The following is a 16,757-nucleotide window of genomic DNA, read 5'->3' as shown; positions in this document are numbered from 1 at the left end:
GGGTCTGCTTTCTAACCATGCTCTAAGTAGGGTCCCTGAGGCTGGACGCTCAGAAATTGTAGACCTCTCCAGAAACTCAAATCACATTCAGTTCTGTTCCAAAATGGTAGACAGATTTCCTAGCATCCCTGACTGATCTATTCAGGCAACTGAAGCATAATCTCTTCCCCTCCAAAAAGAAACTCTTGAATGTAAGTTTTAATTTTTACCTCTTTTTTATAGCACAGCTGATTGTACATGGCTGGTTTGGGGATTGCTTCAATTTTCACTTCCTGAGTGGAAGTTCGGTAGGAAGGGTTGCTGTAGGTCAGGTTCCCCATTCCAGGATCAGTTAACTTGGATTTTTTGTGTCTTTAGGAAGAAAGGAGATGATAAGTTAGTTCAGATCTTTGTGGGGACAATATCTAGGGAAGCTGTAACCCAAGTTTGGCAGGCAGCCTCTAAGAGGTCCCAGTGTTCCCTGCCTCCTGGTACTCACACCTTCTGAATCTTTGCCCCTTGAGTGTGGGCTGGAGTTAGTGACTCATTTCTAACGAGTAGGACATGCAAAAGTGATGGATACCAGATTAGGTTATAAGGAAACTTTTGGCTTCCATCTTATCTTGCCCTCCCTCCATCCCTTTCTCTTACTCTTGCACTAGGGGAAGCAAGCTGCCATGTTGAAAGTTGTCCTATGGAAAGGCTCACGAGGCAAGGAACTGTTGAGGGAGGCCTCTAGCCAGCAGCATGAGAGAAACTGAATTCTGTCCTTGGAAGGGAATCCTTCCCCAGTCAAGCTTCATGATAAGACTGCAACCCTGGCTAATACCTGGATTGCTGCCTTGTGAGACACTGTGAGGCAGAGGTACCAGTTAAGCTGTATCCAGATTTCTAACCCACAGAAACTGTGAGATAATAAGTGGTTATCATTTTAAGTTGCTAAGTTTTGGGGTAATTTGATATACAGTAACAGATAATGAATACACCGTTTCACTTTAGAGTCAAGACAGACCTGTTTCAAACCCACTTCTGTTACTTACTAGCTGGGATGTTGGTGGACATAATCTAAACTTTCTGAGCGGAGAGATCCTCGTCTGTAAGGTGAGGAATAATAATACCAATCTCACAAGGTTGTTGTGGCATGGATACATATTCATTAAATGGCAGTGGTTACTATTGCTGCTGTTGTTGTTGTTAGCAGGAGCTGCAAGAGCTGCAGCAGCAAAATCCAAACATTTTTGCTGTGAGCTGCATTTAAAGCATGTAGGGGAAATATATAGAAAGAAAGTCATAAAAAGAAGATTCTAAGTAGAAAACTACAGATTCCCAGGATGATACCTACTGAACAATGATTTATCACCCAATATTGTAGTAAAGGGTTGTGTTTGTGTGATGAGAAAATCATTTCCAGCTTCAGTGGTTTGAGGTGGTGTGGGTTGGTGGAAAATGCAAAGATGCTAGAGTCAGTGCCAGCTTTGCCTCCTACCTTGGGTAACACCCTCTGTGTCCTCAGAATCCTAGTCTACAAAGAAAATCCCAAGAGTTGCTGTGGTTGTGAAATGAGGAGACTGCCTGGGCTGTGTTTGGGGAAGAAGAGGACACATTTAGGTTCCTGCCCTTCCCTTCTGCTGCTTTGACCAGGGGACCCAACTTTGAAACACGGCTGGTCAGAGGTTGCATCAGTGAGCTGTCAGCTTCAGGAGATCCCAGATGTAACGGGAGCTGAAGTTACCTGTATAGCATCAAAGCTGCGATCACCACCAGAATCAGCAGAATACTGAGGAGTCCACCGATGACATAGCTGACGTGGAGTCCTTCCCCTAGGAAGAACACAGGGTCACTAAGTGGGTACCACTGACAATCTTCTAGCTGGTGTGAGAGGTGGGCAGATGGAGGACTCCCTATCATGGTGTTGGATCCCATACTATCTGAGGATGGCTAGGGGCCTCCTTCTCAGAGGAGAGGCCACAGGAGGTGGGGGTACGGGGCTGAGAAGAAATCTATCACTCTGTTAGCATCTCTACTCCCAGTTCCACTACTTACTAGCTGAGTGACTTAAGGCAAGATGCCTAACTTCTAAGCCTATGTTTTCTCATCAGTTAAATGTAAATAATAAATTGCTCATAGGGTTGGTGGAGGTTAAAGACGTGTGTATATATACAAATACATGCACATATATGCATGCGTGTGTGTGTGCACATAAATACTGCTTAACAATTGCCCAGCACATGGAAAGCCCTCCATAAGTGGCAGCAGTTATGGTTATTCTTCCTATGGGTTTAGTCTAAGAAAAAGGTTCATTGACCCCAAAGGGTCCCCATGAAGGTTCTGGAAGATATCAATGGAGTCTTAGATTCATTACATCTTGTTTTTCAAAATAGTTGGACACTGAGGGCTTACCTGGAGCAGCAGGTACGGCCTCATTGGAATGTGCACAGAGGCCCAGCCGGGCATCCTTTTCAGAGCACCTGTGGAGCAGAGAAAACTGAATGTGAAGGCTACTTGTATTCAATAAAGATCTTGCCTTTCTCCAGGAAAGGGGGGCTTTCAGATATAACACTATACCAGATGGGAGATGTCAGAAGCAAGGAGAGGGCAAGACCAGGAATTACAGAGAAATCAATGTGAGTCACTGTCTTCAAGATACTATCCTATGTTTAAATGTGCTTTAAAATATGTACTCTTTTTTAAAAAAATATTTTATTTACTTATTATTGTATTATTTAATCATTTTATTTTTGGCAGAGGTGGTGGTAGTAATTAGGTTTATTTATTTTTAGAAGAGGTACTGGGGATTGAACCCAGGACCTTGTGCATGCTATCTCTACCTCTGAGCTATACCCTCCCCGACTAAAATATATACTCTTTAAAGAGGAGTCTTTAAAAAGGAGAAGCTGGTTCGGAAGCAAGCTAAAAGTCTGCTGAAAGAATACTAAGGACATCAAAAGTAGACTTAAAACTACCAGGATGAGTTGGAAGAAGCTACCAAACAACCAAACCTCTGATTGGATAAAAATTATCTCTAGATCTAGACAGACTTAAAAAAAATTGTTTTTATTCCATTCATTCTTTCACAAGGGAATATGCAAGACATCCAGAGGGAGGGCTCCGATGACTAACTTGAAATGCCAAGAAGGTAACTCCTTTGTGGCACATATGAGCCTGCAATTAAAGGCATCTCCTAAAAGGCTAGAGAAAAGCTACTGGCAAAAGCATCTGAAACCAAGATGCACTGATGCACTGAGTCTTCAAGTAGAACTCTGACAGGAAGAAAATATCTGAATAGGGCTCAAAGTTTTCTAAATAAACCTAAAGAAAATCAGATTAATAATGATTGTTAGTACTTAAAAGTTAGTGAGAAAGGTACATGTTTACATCTGTTTGCTTTTCCATAAAAACGCTTCTAATGAGAAAATGGGGCATAATGAGATCATGTGCAAATCTTTTAACTTAGGGACATGAGTCTAGAGTTCTTATCTGCAATTATTACTATGTTTCTGCTTTCATAATTGAAATCAAGTGTTCATAATCTTTTAAGGTACAGTTGATATTAAAAATAAAGAGAACAATATATTACAATGAAAAATGTTCTAATGGAAAAATGCTTGGAAAGATAGACGTCAAAATAGTAAAGAGGAGGAAATGAAATCTCTATCACAAAAAGACATCTGCACCCCCACATTCAATGTAGCATGATTTACAATAGCTGAAACATGGAAACAACCTAAGTGTCCATCAATGGATGAATGGATAAAGAAAATGTGGTGTATGTATACAATGGAATATTATTCAGCCATAAAAAGAAGGAAATACTGCCATTTGCAACAACATGGATGGACTTTGAGGGCATATGCCAAGTGAATAAGTTAAGTAAGATAAGTAAGTCCTGGGGATGTAATGTACATCATATTGACTACAGTTAACAATACTGTATTGTATATTTGAAAGTTGCTAAGAGAGTAGATCTTACAAGTTCTCACTACAAGGAAAAAAAATGTGCATGTATGTGTGAAGATAGATATTAACTAACTAGACTTATTATGGTAATAATTTCACAATATATACATACATCAAAAATTTTTTTAAATTAAAGGGAATTATATATGGGTATATAAGTACATTTATATCTTCTTTATTTCTGTCTGGTATTTCCAGATTATTTTTTGCAAAGTATAAATAAAAACATATTGATAAGCATTTCTCTTAATTGAATATAACATCTATTTCATCAATTTTAAGATGTGCATTTTTTCTACATTCTAACATCTCTGAAATAGGAGTATGTTACACTTAATGGCATCTCACAATTGCTGTAGATCATTTTTCCAGTTTAATGTCTCAAATCAGGATGCATCTTAAATTGAAAGCACCTTCAGTTTAATCAAATACCATATTTTATACTTAATTTGACATGTATTCATGGTTATGCTTACTTATTTAATAACAGTGTGTGTGTTTGCATATTACAGGTCATTATAAGCTAAGGCCACCACATCCCTGAGGATGTCCCAAGTCATAAAGCCACAGCTCAGAGACTACTATGACTTGGTGGCTTCTAAATAAATTGTAGGACAAGACCATGTGCTAAACCTGTTATGTGAGAGTAAATGTCACAGAAAGAAAGGAAGGAGGAGGAATGCCATGTAGAAATTCCTCCTGAGTGATTTCTCTCTAAAGCTGCTCCAAGAGCGACTTACCTTCAGAGCTAAAAAGGGAATCATTTGCAACAATCTACAAGTCTAAATATCACCTCCAGTCTCAAATAGCAGAGACGGGTGGCTAATGATGTGATCTACCTCCCATCTGCCAGGATTCTCATGTTAGGACTACAGTCTTCTGCTGGCAGGGGATGGTGATTTGAATCAAAGAGCCCTCAGTCACATACTGAACCCACTTACCTCCCTTCCACCTCCTCCAGAGACGTGCGGGTCCGGGTGGTAGAAGAACGCAAGGTGGTAGGTAGCGTGTTGGGTAGTACAGGGCTCCTTTCACTCATGCTGGTAACCCTGGGAGCTGGGGGCACCAGGCCAGGCACTGGAGAGAAAACGAGGGCTGGACTGGACCACTGGGGCCCTAAATATCTACATATGATCCAAGAGTAGCATCTGGAGAACTTGACAAAGCAATCTTTTAACTGTCCTGATCCTAGCCACCCTCATTAGAGGCCCTTCTTAATACTGTGCATAAAAAAAGATTTGTTTTCCCATATTAACAGCTCTGGATGGGCTAGCTGGCCCACAAAGGTCAGGAAGGGAGAGTGAGGCACAAGTCACAGCAGAGACCAGGGAATCAGGGGACCTGAATTCTGTTCTAAAAAATGCCAGAAGCCAGACAAACCCAGGTCTGTGCCATCCCAAAGCTCAGTCTCACTTCTCCCGGTCACCCTGCTGTAAGACCCCCTGAGGGGGAATCTCACCAGGAAGGACAAAACTGAGGCTACTGGTCCCCTGCCCTTCCAAGGGCTCTGCTGTTCCAGGGGGCTGATCAGTCCAACTCACCAAGGGAGCAGGGCCGGCCATCGGGCTCATCAGGACAGGCACACACAAAGTCCGAGGTTCTGGCAAAGCAGAGGTGGGTGCAGCCACCATTGTTCACACCACAGGCATTGGTCCCTGGGGCAAAGCAGATGAATGTCTGGCCTGGGGCAGAATCAAGTCTCCCAGTTTGTCACTTCTCAAAAGGTCTAAAAGCGTATGATGTGAACCAAAAGCCTCTCTTGTGGCTCTAATTGTCTCAGTTATTAACAGTCCTTGGGGTGACCAACCCACCCTACCAGTGGTACGGAAGCAGGCTCAGGACACAGGAGCCCACCTGTCTGCCGCTGAGGGGAAACCACGATGATATCCATGAGTCCCTCCACATTCGCCAGCACCGTCTCCTTGTTCCGGCCTGAGTACTTGTCAACACGCTGGATTGACTTGGTCTGCCAGTCTGTCCAGTAGATCCACCTGTCCTGCTACTCAATAGGGAAACCCCCAAAAGAGTAACTATCACTCAACAGTCAGACCTCGGTACAGCTTCCAGGTCCCAGCACATGTGTTCCCTCCCCTGCGATGTCCTCTTCTCTTATTCAGGTCAACTCCTATGCATCCCCAGATATGACATTACCCAGGAAATTTCCCCCACTCCATATAGAATTCACCACTCTCTCTATGCTGTCCTGTGCCTTGTCCTCACTTCTACAAGTGTGCTTTGACATTCTGTGGTCATTTGTTTGCATGTCTGTCTGTCCTGCCAGATTAAGTTCTTCAAGGACAAGAATGTATTTCGCTCATTTCTCAATTTCCAGCACTAACACTTAGTCCTTAGTCAGTTTACTGAGTGGCTTGATGAATAAATGAGTTTCTGTACCTAGAAAATAGGAGTAAATTGTGGAGTTGTGGGGAGGTCCTTCTAGGTCCCTGTTCTCCTGGGCCCTTCACTCAGAGTCCTGGCCCAAGTCCTGCTTACTTCTGTGGGCAGCTGCATTCTAATGCAGCAATCCTGAGATTCTCAACCAGAAGTGGGGACGGGAAATGCAGGCAGTTCCCTCCCATCCCTGGGGTATATATACATCAAAAACCCCAGGAGAAACTTGTAGATTGAAAAAATAATTCAATATAATCTTACAGTTTACATTTGGACTATGGGGAAAAAATGCCTATCATTAAGTAAAGCCAGACAAAAACTTATCGTCTGGCAGGATATAGTACAGAATGTAGACAGAGTGGATATTTGTCAAAAAGGGACAAAGATTTTGAAATGATTGAGAATCCTTGTTTTGGTGCCAGGCTTGGTGTATTTTTTTTCCTTCCTTGAATTAGCTTACAGGGTTAGAACTCTTAAAAAAAAAAATAAGACAGCCAATACTAATTAAAATAATTAGAAGTAACATATGTTGAGTGCCAGATATGGTGCTGATGCTTTGCGTAAATTTCAGGAGGATGCTATTACTACACTCATTTATTTCACAGGTAAGTGAAGCTTAGAGAAGTTCAGAATCTTTTTCAAATTGCATAGTTACTTAATGACACAGGCAGAACTTGAACCCACAGAGCTGGCACGTTGGAGGTACTCAATAAACACTCACTGACTGGCTAGGTGCCTCAAAACTCTGGCTCTCAGCCACTCCACCCTCTGTAAGTGAGCTGCCTGAGCTTGGATGCTGGGACCACAGCATCAATTGGGGAACTTGTAAAAATAACATATTCCCTGCCCAACCCTCAGGAGGCAGATTCTTTATATCCAGGGTCCAGGAATGTGCATTAACAAATTCAACAGCTGACTCTGTACACTGCTGTTTGAGAGCCACTCCTTTGAATGCTAGAACACAGGCGTGTGGGTCAGGAGCAGCAGGGCACGTGGTGGCAAGGTTTCGGTGTATAAGAATCACCCCTATAATGAGCTTTCATAGCACACCTGTTCAGTAGCACCGAGGGCTGAGGCTGCTGACGCAGAACCCCAAGGAAACACCCATCAAGGAGGTTTAGTTACCTCTCTCTTGAGCCATACCTGTGTGAGAGCAAAGGGGTGGGACACGTGGCTGACCAAGACCTGCCGGAGCTTCCCGCTGAGGTCAGCACTTTCAATCCTGTCCAAGTGTGCATCCACCCAATAGATCCTGTGAAAGAAAAGAGGAAAGGTAGCTGCTGAAAACACCTCCCTGGGAGCCCAGCCCTTCCCTTTAAGGATCTCTCTGTCCTCTCCTGAGCAGAACTGGAAGGCGCTGTGAGCAGTCAAGGTGACTTGATGAGAGGTCATTGGGAGTCCCTAAGCTGAAGAGTGAAATTTGGTTGGTGATTCATAAGTGGGGAGGCCAGGGCTGTTCTGGGGAAGCATAGAAAGTCTAGTGACCTCAAAGGAGCTACCGCCTAGTCTCATCTTCAGGAATTTTTGCTTGTTTTTTGGTGGGGAGGTAATTAGGTTTATTTATTTACTTATTTATTTTAATTGAAGTACTGGGGATCGAACCCAGGACCTTGTGCATGCTAAGCATGAGCTCTACCACCGACCTATACCCTCCCCGCATTTTCAGCAATTTGATCACTCTTTGACTCCTACCCAGGAATCTAAGCCCAAATTCTTATGAACATCCTTCAAGAGGAGACTCAGTCTACAAACAGCTCAGTGAAGTTAAAGGAAGAGGGCATTTCTCTTATTAGTCCAATTCTCCAGGTGACTTTGATTCCCTTCCCTGCTTCTGAGAGTGGAAAGGGGAATCAACTGTTTCAGAGCCCCTTCCTCCCTCTTCTCCTGCCCTCCAGGATTTTTAATCTAGACCAGGAGTTGAAAATTCCAGTACCTGATAGGATCAGGAGAGTAACAAATGTGAAAAATCAGCCCTTAAATGGATGGGACGGTAGTGGGATCTGTGGTCCAGCCAGAGAATATGCTCTGCTAAAGGCACTCAAATGAAAACCGTGTAAGCCAGATAAACAAAACCCACCTGAGAGTTAAGTGCTGGATTCAGCAACCCTGTTCCAAGAATATGTTCCTTCATCCTTCTCTCTGCTTGCTCATCCTCACTTGCCAAGGAGCTTTCTACCTTTTTGTTTTCACTACTTCAGTCTCAACCATCCCTCTCCTCTGCCCACCTGACTTCCAGGAGGCTGTATGGGACAGGATCCCCACCTGCGGGTATCATAGTCCAGGGTAAGGCCGTTGGGCCAACCCAGGTCTGTGTTGATGAGGACCTTCCGCTCTGAGCCATCCAAGTTCGCTCGCTCAATCTTGGCAATATGGCCCCAGTCTGTCCAGAAGAGGTACCTGGGATACAACAGTGCCATGGTCAAGGCATGGGAGGATGGCACCCAGATGGTCGAGAGAATACAGGGACACATATCTACCATTAACATCTAGGCACCTTTCAAAGGCCTCTTCACCAGGCCTTTCTTCCCTGGGTCTCTTTTCTGCTGGCCCCAAACTCACCCCTTCCTGGGGAAAACGGCAATGGCCCGAGGCTCGTCCAGGCTGTTGTTGACCAGCACTTTGCGGCAGGAACCATCTAGCCTCGATGCTTCAATGGTATTTCGGCCCGTATCTGTCCAATACAGATTCCTGGCCACCCAGTCCACTGCCAGCCCATCGGTGGTCTTCAGCCCACGCCCGATCACCGTCTCCATGTTGCTGCCGTTCAGATCTGCTCGCCTTGGGGAACAGCCCAGGGTTGGATGACTGACTAGGTTGACCAGCCACAGACTGGTACCCCTTTAATGCAGGTTCCCGTAATTGGATTCCCACTACACTGTAAGCCCATAAGGGCAGAGACCAAGTGTTTACAAGTACATTCCACAGCATGTAGCACAGCAGGTATTCAAAATATTTACAGAATTAATGAATAAATTATTGGGAGGTCAGAGTGTTTCCTGCTATAAGTCGGGGGCATTTGGGCCCACGTCTTGCCAGAGGACAGGATAAGAAACCCCAAATACCTTAAGGCAGAGACAAAGATTGGTAGGTGGTGATTATAAGAAAGGGCAGATTTTTCAAAATCTATCTGTGCATTTTTATATAAGTCCTACACCAGGGAATTCAACCTCAGGATGGGGGGCATGTCACAGACACAGGGGGGCTTCTCTAAACTACATATGCCTGCCAGCTCCCAGCACAAGATTCTAATACACCCTCAGGGAGAACAGAAGGGAACACTCCTGTTCTTCCACATGAGAATCTCTGCCACAGTGAAACCTTCTAACTGGCGGCAGGACTTCATACTCCTCAGCTGCATTGGGGTAAAACATTGAAAGAAGAATAAAAATTCAAATAAGAGAAAAAATATTTAAAAAGCAAAACCCAGTACAACCTTGTGAACAACCATAAGCCTCAGCATTTGGCCAGTGTTCCTGTATTATGATTCAGATACATGGTTTAGCTACACGGCCAACTCATCAACAAGTCTTAGAAGATCCTTGGAGCTCCTGCAGGGCCCAATGGTAGGGATAGAAGGTTCCAGGGCCCTAGCCTGACTTTATCTGTTAGTTTGTTTTGCATACTGGGCTTCTATTAATCTTTAAATAAACCAAAAAGCAAAAGTTTGAGACTTTGCTATAACTGATAACACTACAAAGCAAGCGTCGCTGTCTGAACTCACTATCCAAGTCATCGACTCACTCAGTCTGTTTAGAGGTCAAGACAGACCATACCCTCACCCATCAGAGATCGGAAGCAGGTCTATGCCCTCTGGAGGTTTCAGGGATGTTCATACCTGATAACATCCAGGAACACATCTGTGTAATAGACCTTTCCATCCACACTGTCATAGTCCAGAGAGATGACATTGTTGAGCTCAGGAACAGGCACATGCACATCTGTGTGGTCGCTGGTGTCCAGTGAGATGCGGCGGATGGAACCGCGGCTGGAGAAGAGCAGGTAGGTCTCAGGAGAGGGATCACAGGTCTTCCCGTCTCCCTTCAGCTGGATGCCAGTGGGGCAGGCACAGGAAAAGCCAGAGGGCCGAGGCAGGCATAGGTGAGAGCAGCCTCCATTTCTCGAGCCGCACTTGTTAAAACCTGGTGATGAGAGAGAGAGAGGAAGAGAAGCATGGGTTTTGACACCCAGCCTGGAATATTGTCTGATTCTTACAAAGGCCCTAGTTTCTTGTGCCTGAATGTCTGCATAACAGGACTCGGTGCCTGGCAGGGATGAGAGAGAAGAAGCAGGGGTGTCCCCAGGGGTCCTTTGAAGGTGACAGCATCCTGCAATTGTAGTACCAGCCACACCCAGAGGGAATACAGCCTGATCCTGGAAGGGGCCTTAGGCAGGCCCCTGCCTCCCAGGTTGTAAAGGACTCTCTGTCCTCTGGATATATCTCAAATGTTGAGATATGCCCAGAAAGTCAGAGGCTCTGGCTCACAGCCCTGGGGGTCTTCTCACCCAGCGGCTGTGCCCGGTCCACAGCCTGGATGTCCATGAGGCCTGGCAGGTTGGACCTCACCAGGATGACATTGCTGCCAGTACCCTTGTCAGCACGGTGGATGCTACGGGTCTGCCAGTCAGTCCAGTAGATATAGGAGTCGAGCAGGGTGAGGCCATATGGGTGCTGCACAGGTGACACCAGCGTGTGCCGGTTGGCACCATTCAGATCAGCAGCCTCAATTCGCTGTAGAGGAAGGAGAGGGTAGGGGTGGCTATCAGTAGACTGGGAGCCTGCACTGGCTATCCCAAATAGGCCGCTCACATTTTCCCAGGCTTCCGGGGAGAGCAGGAGCAGGGACCCTCACCTCAGTGTGGGCATCAGCCCAGAGCAGTTGGGAGCTGGCCTTATCCACAGTCAGTCCGTTGGGCCACCCTAGGTTGTTGTTAATGAGCACAGTACGGTCTGAGCCATCCATTCCAGACCGTTCTAATTTGGCATTGTCCCCCCAGTCTGTCCAGTACATGAACCTGGGCAAGGAAGAATACTACCTGGTTATTTCCACAGCTCCTGTATTCTGTGAGCACTTATAATATGCCAAACACTGTGAAAAGTTTTTTATATGCACAAAAGGGAGTTGTTTAATAAAATATATTTAGATTTGCAAGACGAAATAGTTCTGGAGATCTATTTGACAATGGTATAAATACACTTAACACTACTGAACTGTATACTGAAAAATCATTAAGATGTTAAATTTAACGTTATGTTTCTTACAGTTAAAAAAAGTACTTTCTAAGCATTTTCTCATTTAATTCTCACAAGGACCATATGGCATGTATTTTCACTGTCACCTCCATTTTACAGGTAAGAAAGCTGAGGACTGAGGATTGAGAAGGTTAAATACTGGACCCAAAAAGACATGCAGCTAACAAATGGTGAAGACATTTGAATCCTGGATTTCTAATTCTAAGGCTCATGCTTGTAACCTCTACACTATACTGCCACCGTGAAAGAAGTCACAAGGGACGAGCCCCAGGGAGGGCAGTCTCGGTACTCCTGTGAAGCACGCTTGCTCTCCATTGCCCACTTCATCCCGTCTATAGTCCCTGCTGAGCCAGCCCAACCTGCCGCCCAGAGCCACAGAGCTGCTCTCACCCCATCTCGTGGTACAGTACAATGGCGCGGGGGCTGTCAAGGTTCTGCCACACCAACACCTTCCGCATGGACCCGTCCAGGTTGCCCACTTCAATCCGGTTGGTCCCCGTGTCTGTCCAGTACACTTTCCGGCCAATGGCATCCACTGCGAGCCCATCTGTGGTCTGCAGCCCTGCAGGAAGTCAAGAGAGCACACTGGCTCTTGCCTTAAAACAGATGGGATATTTCGCCAGCTCTGCAGCCAGACAGGTGGTCCCTGGGCTGGGAGCAAGGCCCACCTGTGGTGATGATGTCCTCATGCTGGGAGCCATCCAGATTGGCACGGCTGATCCTGTGCAGCGTACTGTCTGACCAGTACACTTTTCCTGGAAAGGGAAGGCTTGGCTCAGCCTGGACTTTCACCTCCCCCAAAAGGACACCCACAGCTGACTCACGACCTGAGACTCCAGGGCACGTCCAAGCAGAGGGAATCAAGGGAAATGTGGAAATATCATAACAGGATAGCTCTTGGCAGAGATGAAGAGGAAGGCTCCAAACTCCATGCCCTTATAACCAAAGAGAAAGCACTGTAGAGACGGGGAAGGGGCTGTGCCAGAGGGAACAGGGAGCCCCCAGACTCTTAGCAGGAAGCCAAAGTGGTGGGAAAGCAAGGGCAGTGGTTGCTATAAGAAAAGGACAGAGGACCAGGGGAGAAGGGAGGGCCACAAAGACCTTCCTGGGGATCCACTCCAATGGCAATGGTGTTCTTCATGGTAATGTTGATTGGTACCACCACATCGGCAAAATACGGGATGTCCAAGGAGACCATGCGGACGTCTATCCTCCTGGCGAAGATGAGGAAACTGTTCATGCCTGCTCAGGTCAGGAGAGAAGGAAAGAGGACAGTCACCCTAGCCATGAAGAGGATTTGGAGTAAGGCAAACTGAAGCTCACGCCCTGTTTCCAGTTTCTAGTTGTGTGATCCTGGACAAATTATTTAAATTGTTTAAGCCTCAGTTTTATCATCTGTAAAATGAGGACAATAACAGGGTGCCTATATGAATAAAAGAGATCACATACAGAAAGCCTTTAGCCTTGGGTCTGATACGTAGTCATAAATGACAGCTCTTTATTAACATCACGGAAGTGAATCTCTTTGAGGGACCTTTTACCGTGAAGTTTAAGAATCTTCATGTTAAGTGAAGGAGGGTTTTACCCATAACCTGGGAGGTACAATTCATAGCTCCTTTCTTACTCAAATTTCCTAGGAAGTTAGAGTTCAAATGCAGCCTACCATGTGGCATCCCCTAGGGAGAAACATCAACTTCCAACATCTGGGCAGCTATGTCCTGCTTCTGAGACTTTTCAGTTAAGGTTGTCACAAAGGTTGTACTGGTTGTGCATACTTACAAAGGTGCCATTTCCAAGGGAGATACTATTACATTGTAGGCATCATATGTTTTAATATTTATTATACCAATTTTGGGCAGATGGAGCTGAAGTTTGTTCTACTGAATCAGTATATTATGACAATTTCACAACAGATGAACGTAAATTGTTTAAGAGGGGAGCATCTTTTTCTAATATATGTGAAGACACCATGAGAATTACTTGGACCCTGCTTCTAACCCTGTCTATCTGCTCCCCTGGACCTCTTCTTTTTCCTAAAAGTTTTGTCTATCCCCTAAGCCTCTAGAAGCACCAGGACTCATGCTTTCTCAGACCACACTGAAGTCCACATGCAGGGGAGGAAGAGAGCAGCGGCCCCTCCCAGAGAGGCTCTGTCCAGGCCTGTGATGCTTAGACTTACCTGGTGAACAGGTCTTGCCATCAGGCATCAGGTTGATGCCTGTGGGACAGGTACAGCTGAAGCCACTTGGATTTGGGGACCGAAGACACAGGTGGCTGCAGCCGCCATTCTCCATAGCACATGGTGTGGACACTGGGTAGAGAGGAGGGGGTCAATGGGGAGGAGTACGGCAGAGGGAAGCCGAGGAGAAGCCAGTGTGGGCCAAGGGCTGCTCACCCGGGGGCCGCCGGCGGTGGAACACGTGGATGTCCATGAGGTTTTCCAAGTTCTCCTGCAGGGTCTCCCGGTCCAGCCCCGTTAGCCGGTCGGCACTCTGTATACTCTTGGTCTGCCAGTCAGTCCAATAGATGCGCTCGCCATAGAGGGTCAGTCCAAATGGGTGGGGCAGCTGGCTTCCAATCAGCACCTGCCAGGGCCCCAGCACTTGTGTCATCCCCCAGCAAGGTTTGATAGTACAGAGTAGTGGCCAAGCGCTCAGGTGAGGATGCAGAATGCAGCTCTGCCAGGACCACCTGCTGTGTGACCTTGAGCAAGAGCTGGTGATAAAATCTCTCAGAGCCTTGGTCTGCCAATCTGTGATATGATCATGACAATGTCTGGCTCCAAGTGTTGTGTGATGACTGTAAAAATCATGTATTATTTACATAACCTCACAGTATCTCTGCACAACTTACTTAGTAATTACAAAAGGGAAAATAGCAATTTTACAGTGGACACTATCTTAACCACACAATCAAATTTAGTATCACAATGATGGGACAAGCTGACATCTGTGGTTACTGATAAAACACAATGAGAACTCAGGACACGACTTCACTTAATGTAGTATTCCTGTTCCCAGTGCATAATCTGAATCTAATCACAAGGAAACATCAGACAAATTGAGGGACATTCTACAAAATAACTGGCATTTACTCTTTAAAAATACAAAGATCAAGAAAGACATAGAAAGGTCGAGGAAATGTTCCAGATTAGAAATTAAAGAGACATGATTACTAAAAACAGTTGTGATCTGGGATTGGATCCTGGTCTAAAAAAGAAAAAAGAAAAAAAAAAAAGCTGTAAAGGACATTACTGGGGCAATTGGTGGTGAAATTGAATATGGACTGTGGATTAGATAGTTAATATTATATCAATGTTAAATTTCCTGATTTTGATCATTGCATCATTGCACTGTGATTATATAAGACAATGTTCTTGTTCTTAGGGAATATGCACTGGAATATTTTGGGTTCAATGGCAAGATGTCTCTAATTTAATCTCAGATGGTTCAGAAAAATAATATGTGTGTATATGTGTGTGTTTGTGTGTGTGTGTGTGTGTATGTGTACAGAGGGAGAGAAAGAGAGAGGAAATGAGAATGGTATAACAAAGTGTCAAAATGTTAGTTATTGGTTCTTTTGACTACTCTTAAAACTTTTCTGTAAGTTTGACAAATAAATAATAAAAACAGAGAGAGAGAAGTCGTGGGCCCAGGATGCTGCCGGTGATCAATGTGAGTTGTGATGGTTATTAGAAAAGCACTTATGTCCACAATCCACATGATCCCTAGTGTCCTTTCATCACCAAGCAGCAGGGCCCCTGGGCTCTAAAGGGCAGCCACAGTCTCAGAGAAACTGCATACATCCCATACTTGGTCAGCCTTAGGTCCCCCAGCACCTGTCACCTGCCAGCTGGGAAGTGTTGCCTTGGAGGCTGTCAGGGCTGTGGGAGGATGCCTTAGCGCCACTCTTACCTTCCTCTTGCTGCCATCCAGTCCAGCAAATTCAATCGTCTTCATGCCAGCATCAGCCCAGTATAGCCGCTGGGACCCGTAGTCAATGGCTAATCCATTAGGCCAAGTCAGATTAGAAGAGATGATGACCTGGCGGCCTGAGGCATCCATGCCAGCTCTTTCAATCTTGGGGCTTGCACCCCAGTCTGTCCAATACATGTACCTGGGCACAGGCAAGGGATGTCTTACAACCCTTCCAGTTAATACTCAGTGGGGATTCAGGGTTCTAGGGTTTAACGGTTTTTGCTTGCGGTAGCTACCCCAGCCTCTTGTCTCAGTTCCCAGCCTCCTAAAAGTCTGATATTTTATATCACTATCAGAAAGTACCCCAGGGTCTTAAATGCTTCCTTGATTGGATGGGCTAAATAATTATGGTACATCAACAACAGAAATCGATATAACTATCAAGGAGAACAAAATAGATCTATATAAAAAAAATAGAAAGATACCCAAGATATACAGCCAAGTGAAAAAACCAAGTTACAGAACAATATGCCATTGCTATAAAACCAAAACCACCACCACCACTACATATATATAAACACATAGAAGAAAATCTGGAAAAAAATACCATAAACTATTAACAACGGTTCCTGTTGGAGAGTGAGATTATAGGGAATCTTCACTTTCTAGAAACTTAATTGTTTCTTAAACAATGAATACTTTTGCAACAGACAAAAAAAGAAAAGAAAGAAAGAAAGAAATGTAAAGGTTTCCTGTCCACGAAGGAGACGGAGTTGTCACGATGCTCTGTGGTTTTTATAGCTTCCCTTTCTTCCTTGGTGCACCCATGAGATCTAGCCACTCTCTCTAAACTCCAGATTCTCCTCTAGTACTCAGATCTGGGGGTGGGGTGGAGCTTGTTCCAAAGGGGCAGGAGCTCACCCGCCCATGGGTTCCACCACGATGTCCCGGGGACGATCAAGGTTTTCCCAGATGAGTACTGTCCTCATGCTGCCATCCGTGTTGGCCACTTCAATCCGGTCTGTCCCTACCAAGAAGCAGGGGGCAAAGATATTAACTCTAGTCTTGGTCATTCACCCTCTTACCTTCCATATCCAGCACAGAGCTTGGCATGCTATAGACGCTCAAGAAATAACTTTGTAATAAATGCACAAAGGATATTTAGTGAATTAAATTTTGATCAGTTCCATTTCTTGGAAGAGCAAGATCTCCTCAATCCAAGCAACCCACTCTGTCCTATAATTTAAGGCAATGTTTCTCAA

General features: G+C 45.1%; 1 protein-coding gene across 1 annotated transcript in view; it reads right to left on the bottom strand.

The window, feature by feature from the left end:
* The window catches only part of LRP4 (LDL receptor related protein 4), a 45,446-nt gene that overhangs the window by 4,653 nt on the left and 24,036 nt on the right, over window positions 1-16,757 (bottom strand). Inside the window, exons 19-37 of the mRNA XM_074372033.1 lie at window positions 16,417-16,522; window positions 15,493-15,694; window positions 13,974-14,163; window positions 13,758-13,889; window positions 12,680-12,820; window positions 12,247-12,333; window positions 11,969-12,140; window positions 11,178-11,340; window positions 10,831-11,056; window positions 10,163-10,466; window positions 8,887-9,105; window positions 8,590-8,724; window positions 7,471-7,579; window positions 5,791-5,935; window positions 5,478-5,591; window positions 4,878-5,013; window positions 2,380-2,447; window positions 1,712-1,799; window positions 210-351 (exon numbers count right to left, since the gene is read on the bottom strand). Coding sequence (XP_074228134.1) covers window positions 210-351; window positions 1,712-1,799; window positions 2,380-2,447; window positions 4,878-5,013; window positions 5,478-5,591; window positions 5,791-5,935; window positions 7,471-7,579; window positions 8,590-8,724; window positions 8,887-9,105; window positions 10,163-10,466; window positions 10,831-11,056; window positions 11,178-11,340; window positions 11,969-12,140; window positions 12,247-12,333; window positions 12,680-12,820; window positions 13,758-13,889; window positions 13,974-14,163; window positions 15,493-15,694; window positions 16,417-16,522 — 2,879 coding nt within the window. The remainder of the gene's footprint in view (window positions 1-209; window positions 352-1,711; window positions 1,800-2,379; window positions 2,448-4,877; window positions 5,014-5,477; window positions 5,592-5,790; window positions 5,936-7,470; window positions 7,580-8,589; window positions 8,725-8,886; window positions 9,106-10,162; window positions 10,467-10,830; window positions 11,057-11,177; window positions 11,341-11,968; window positions 12,141-12,246; window positions 12,334-12,679; window positions 12,821-13,757; window positions 13,890-13,973; window positions 14,164-15,492; window positions 15,695-16,416; window positions 16,523-16,757) is intronic.

The sequence above is a fragment of the Camelus bactrianus genome, chromosome 10 (genome assembly GCF_048773025.1).
Source record: "Camelus bactrianus isolate YW-2024 breed Bactrian camel chromosome 10, ASM4877302v1, whole genome shotgun sequence".
NCBI classification, from domain to species: Eukaryota; Metazoa; Chordata; class Mammalia; order Artiodactyla; family Camelidae; genus Camelus; species Camelus bactrianus.
The sequence above is the reverse complement of the archived record's forward strand: the minus strand, read 5'-3'. Positions and strand labels throughout refer to the sequence as shown.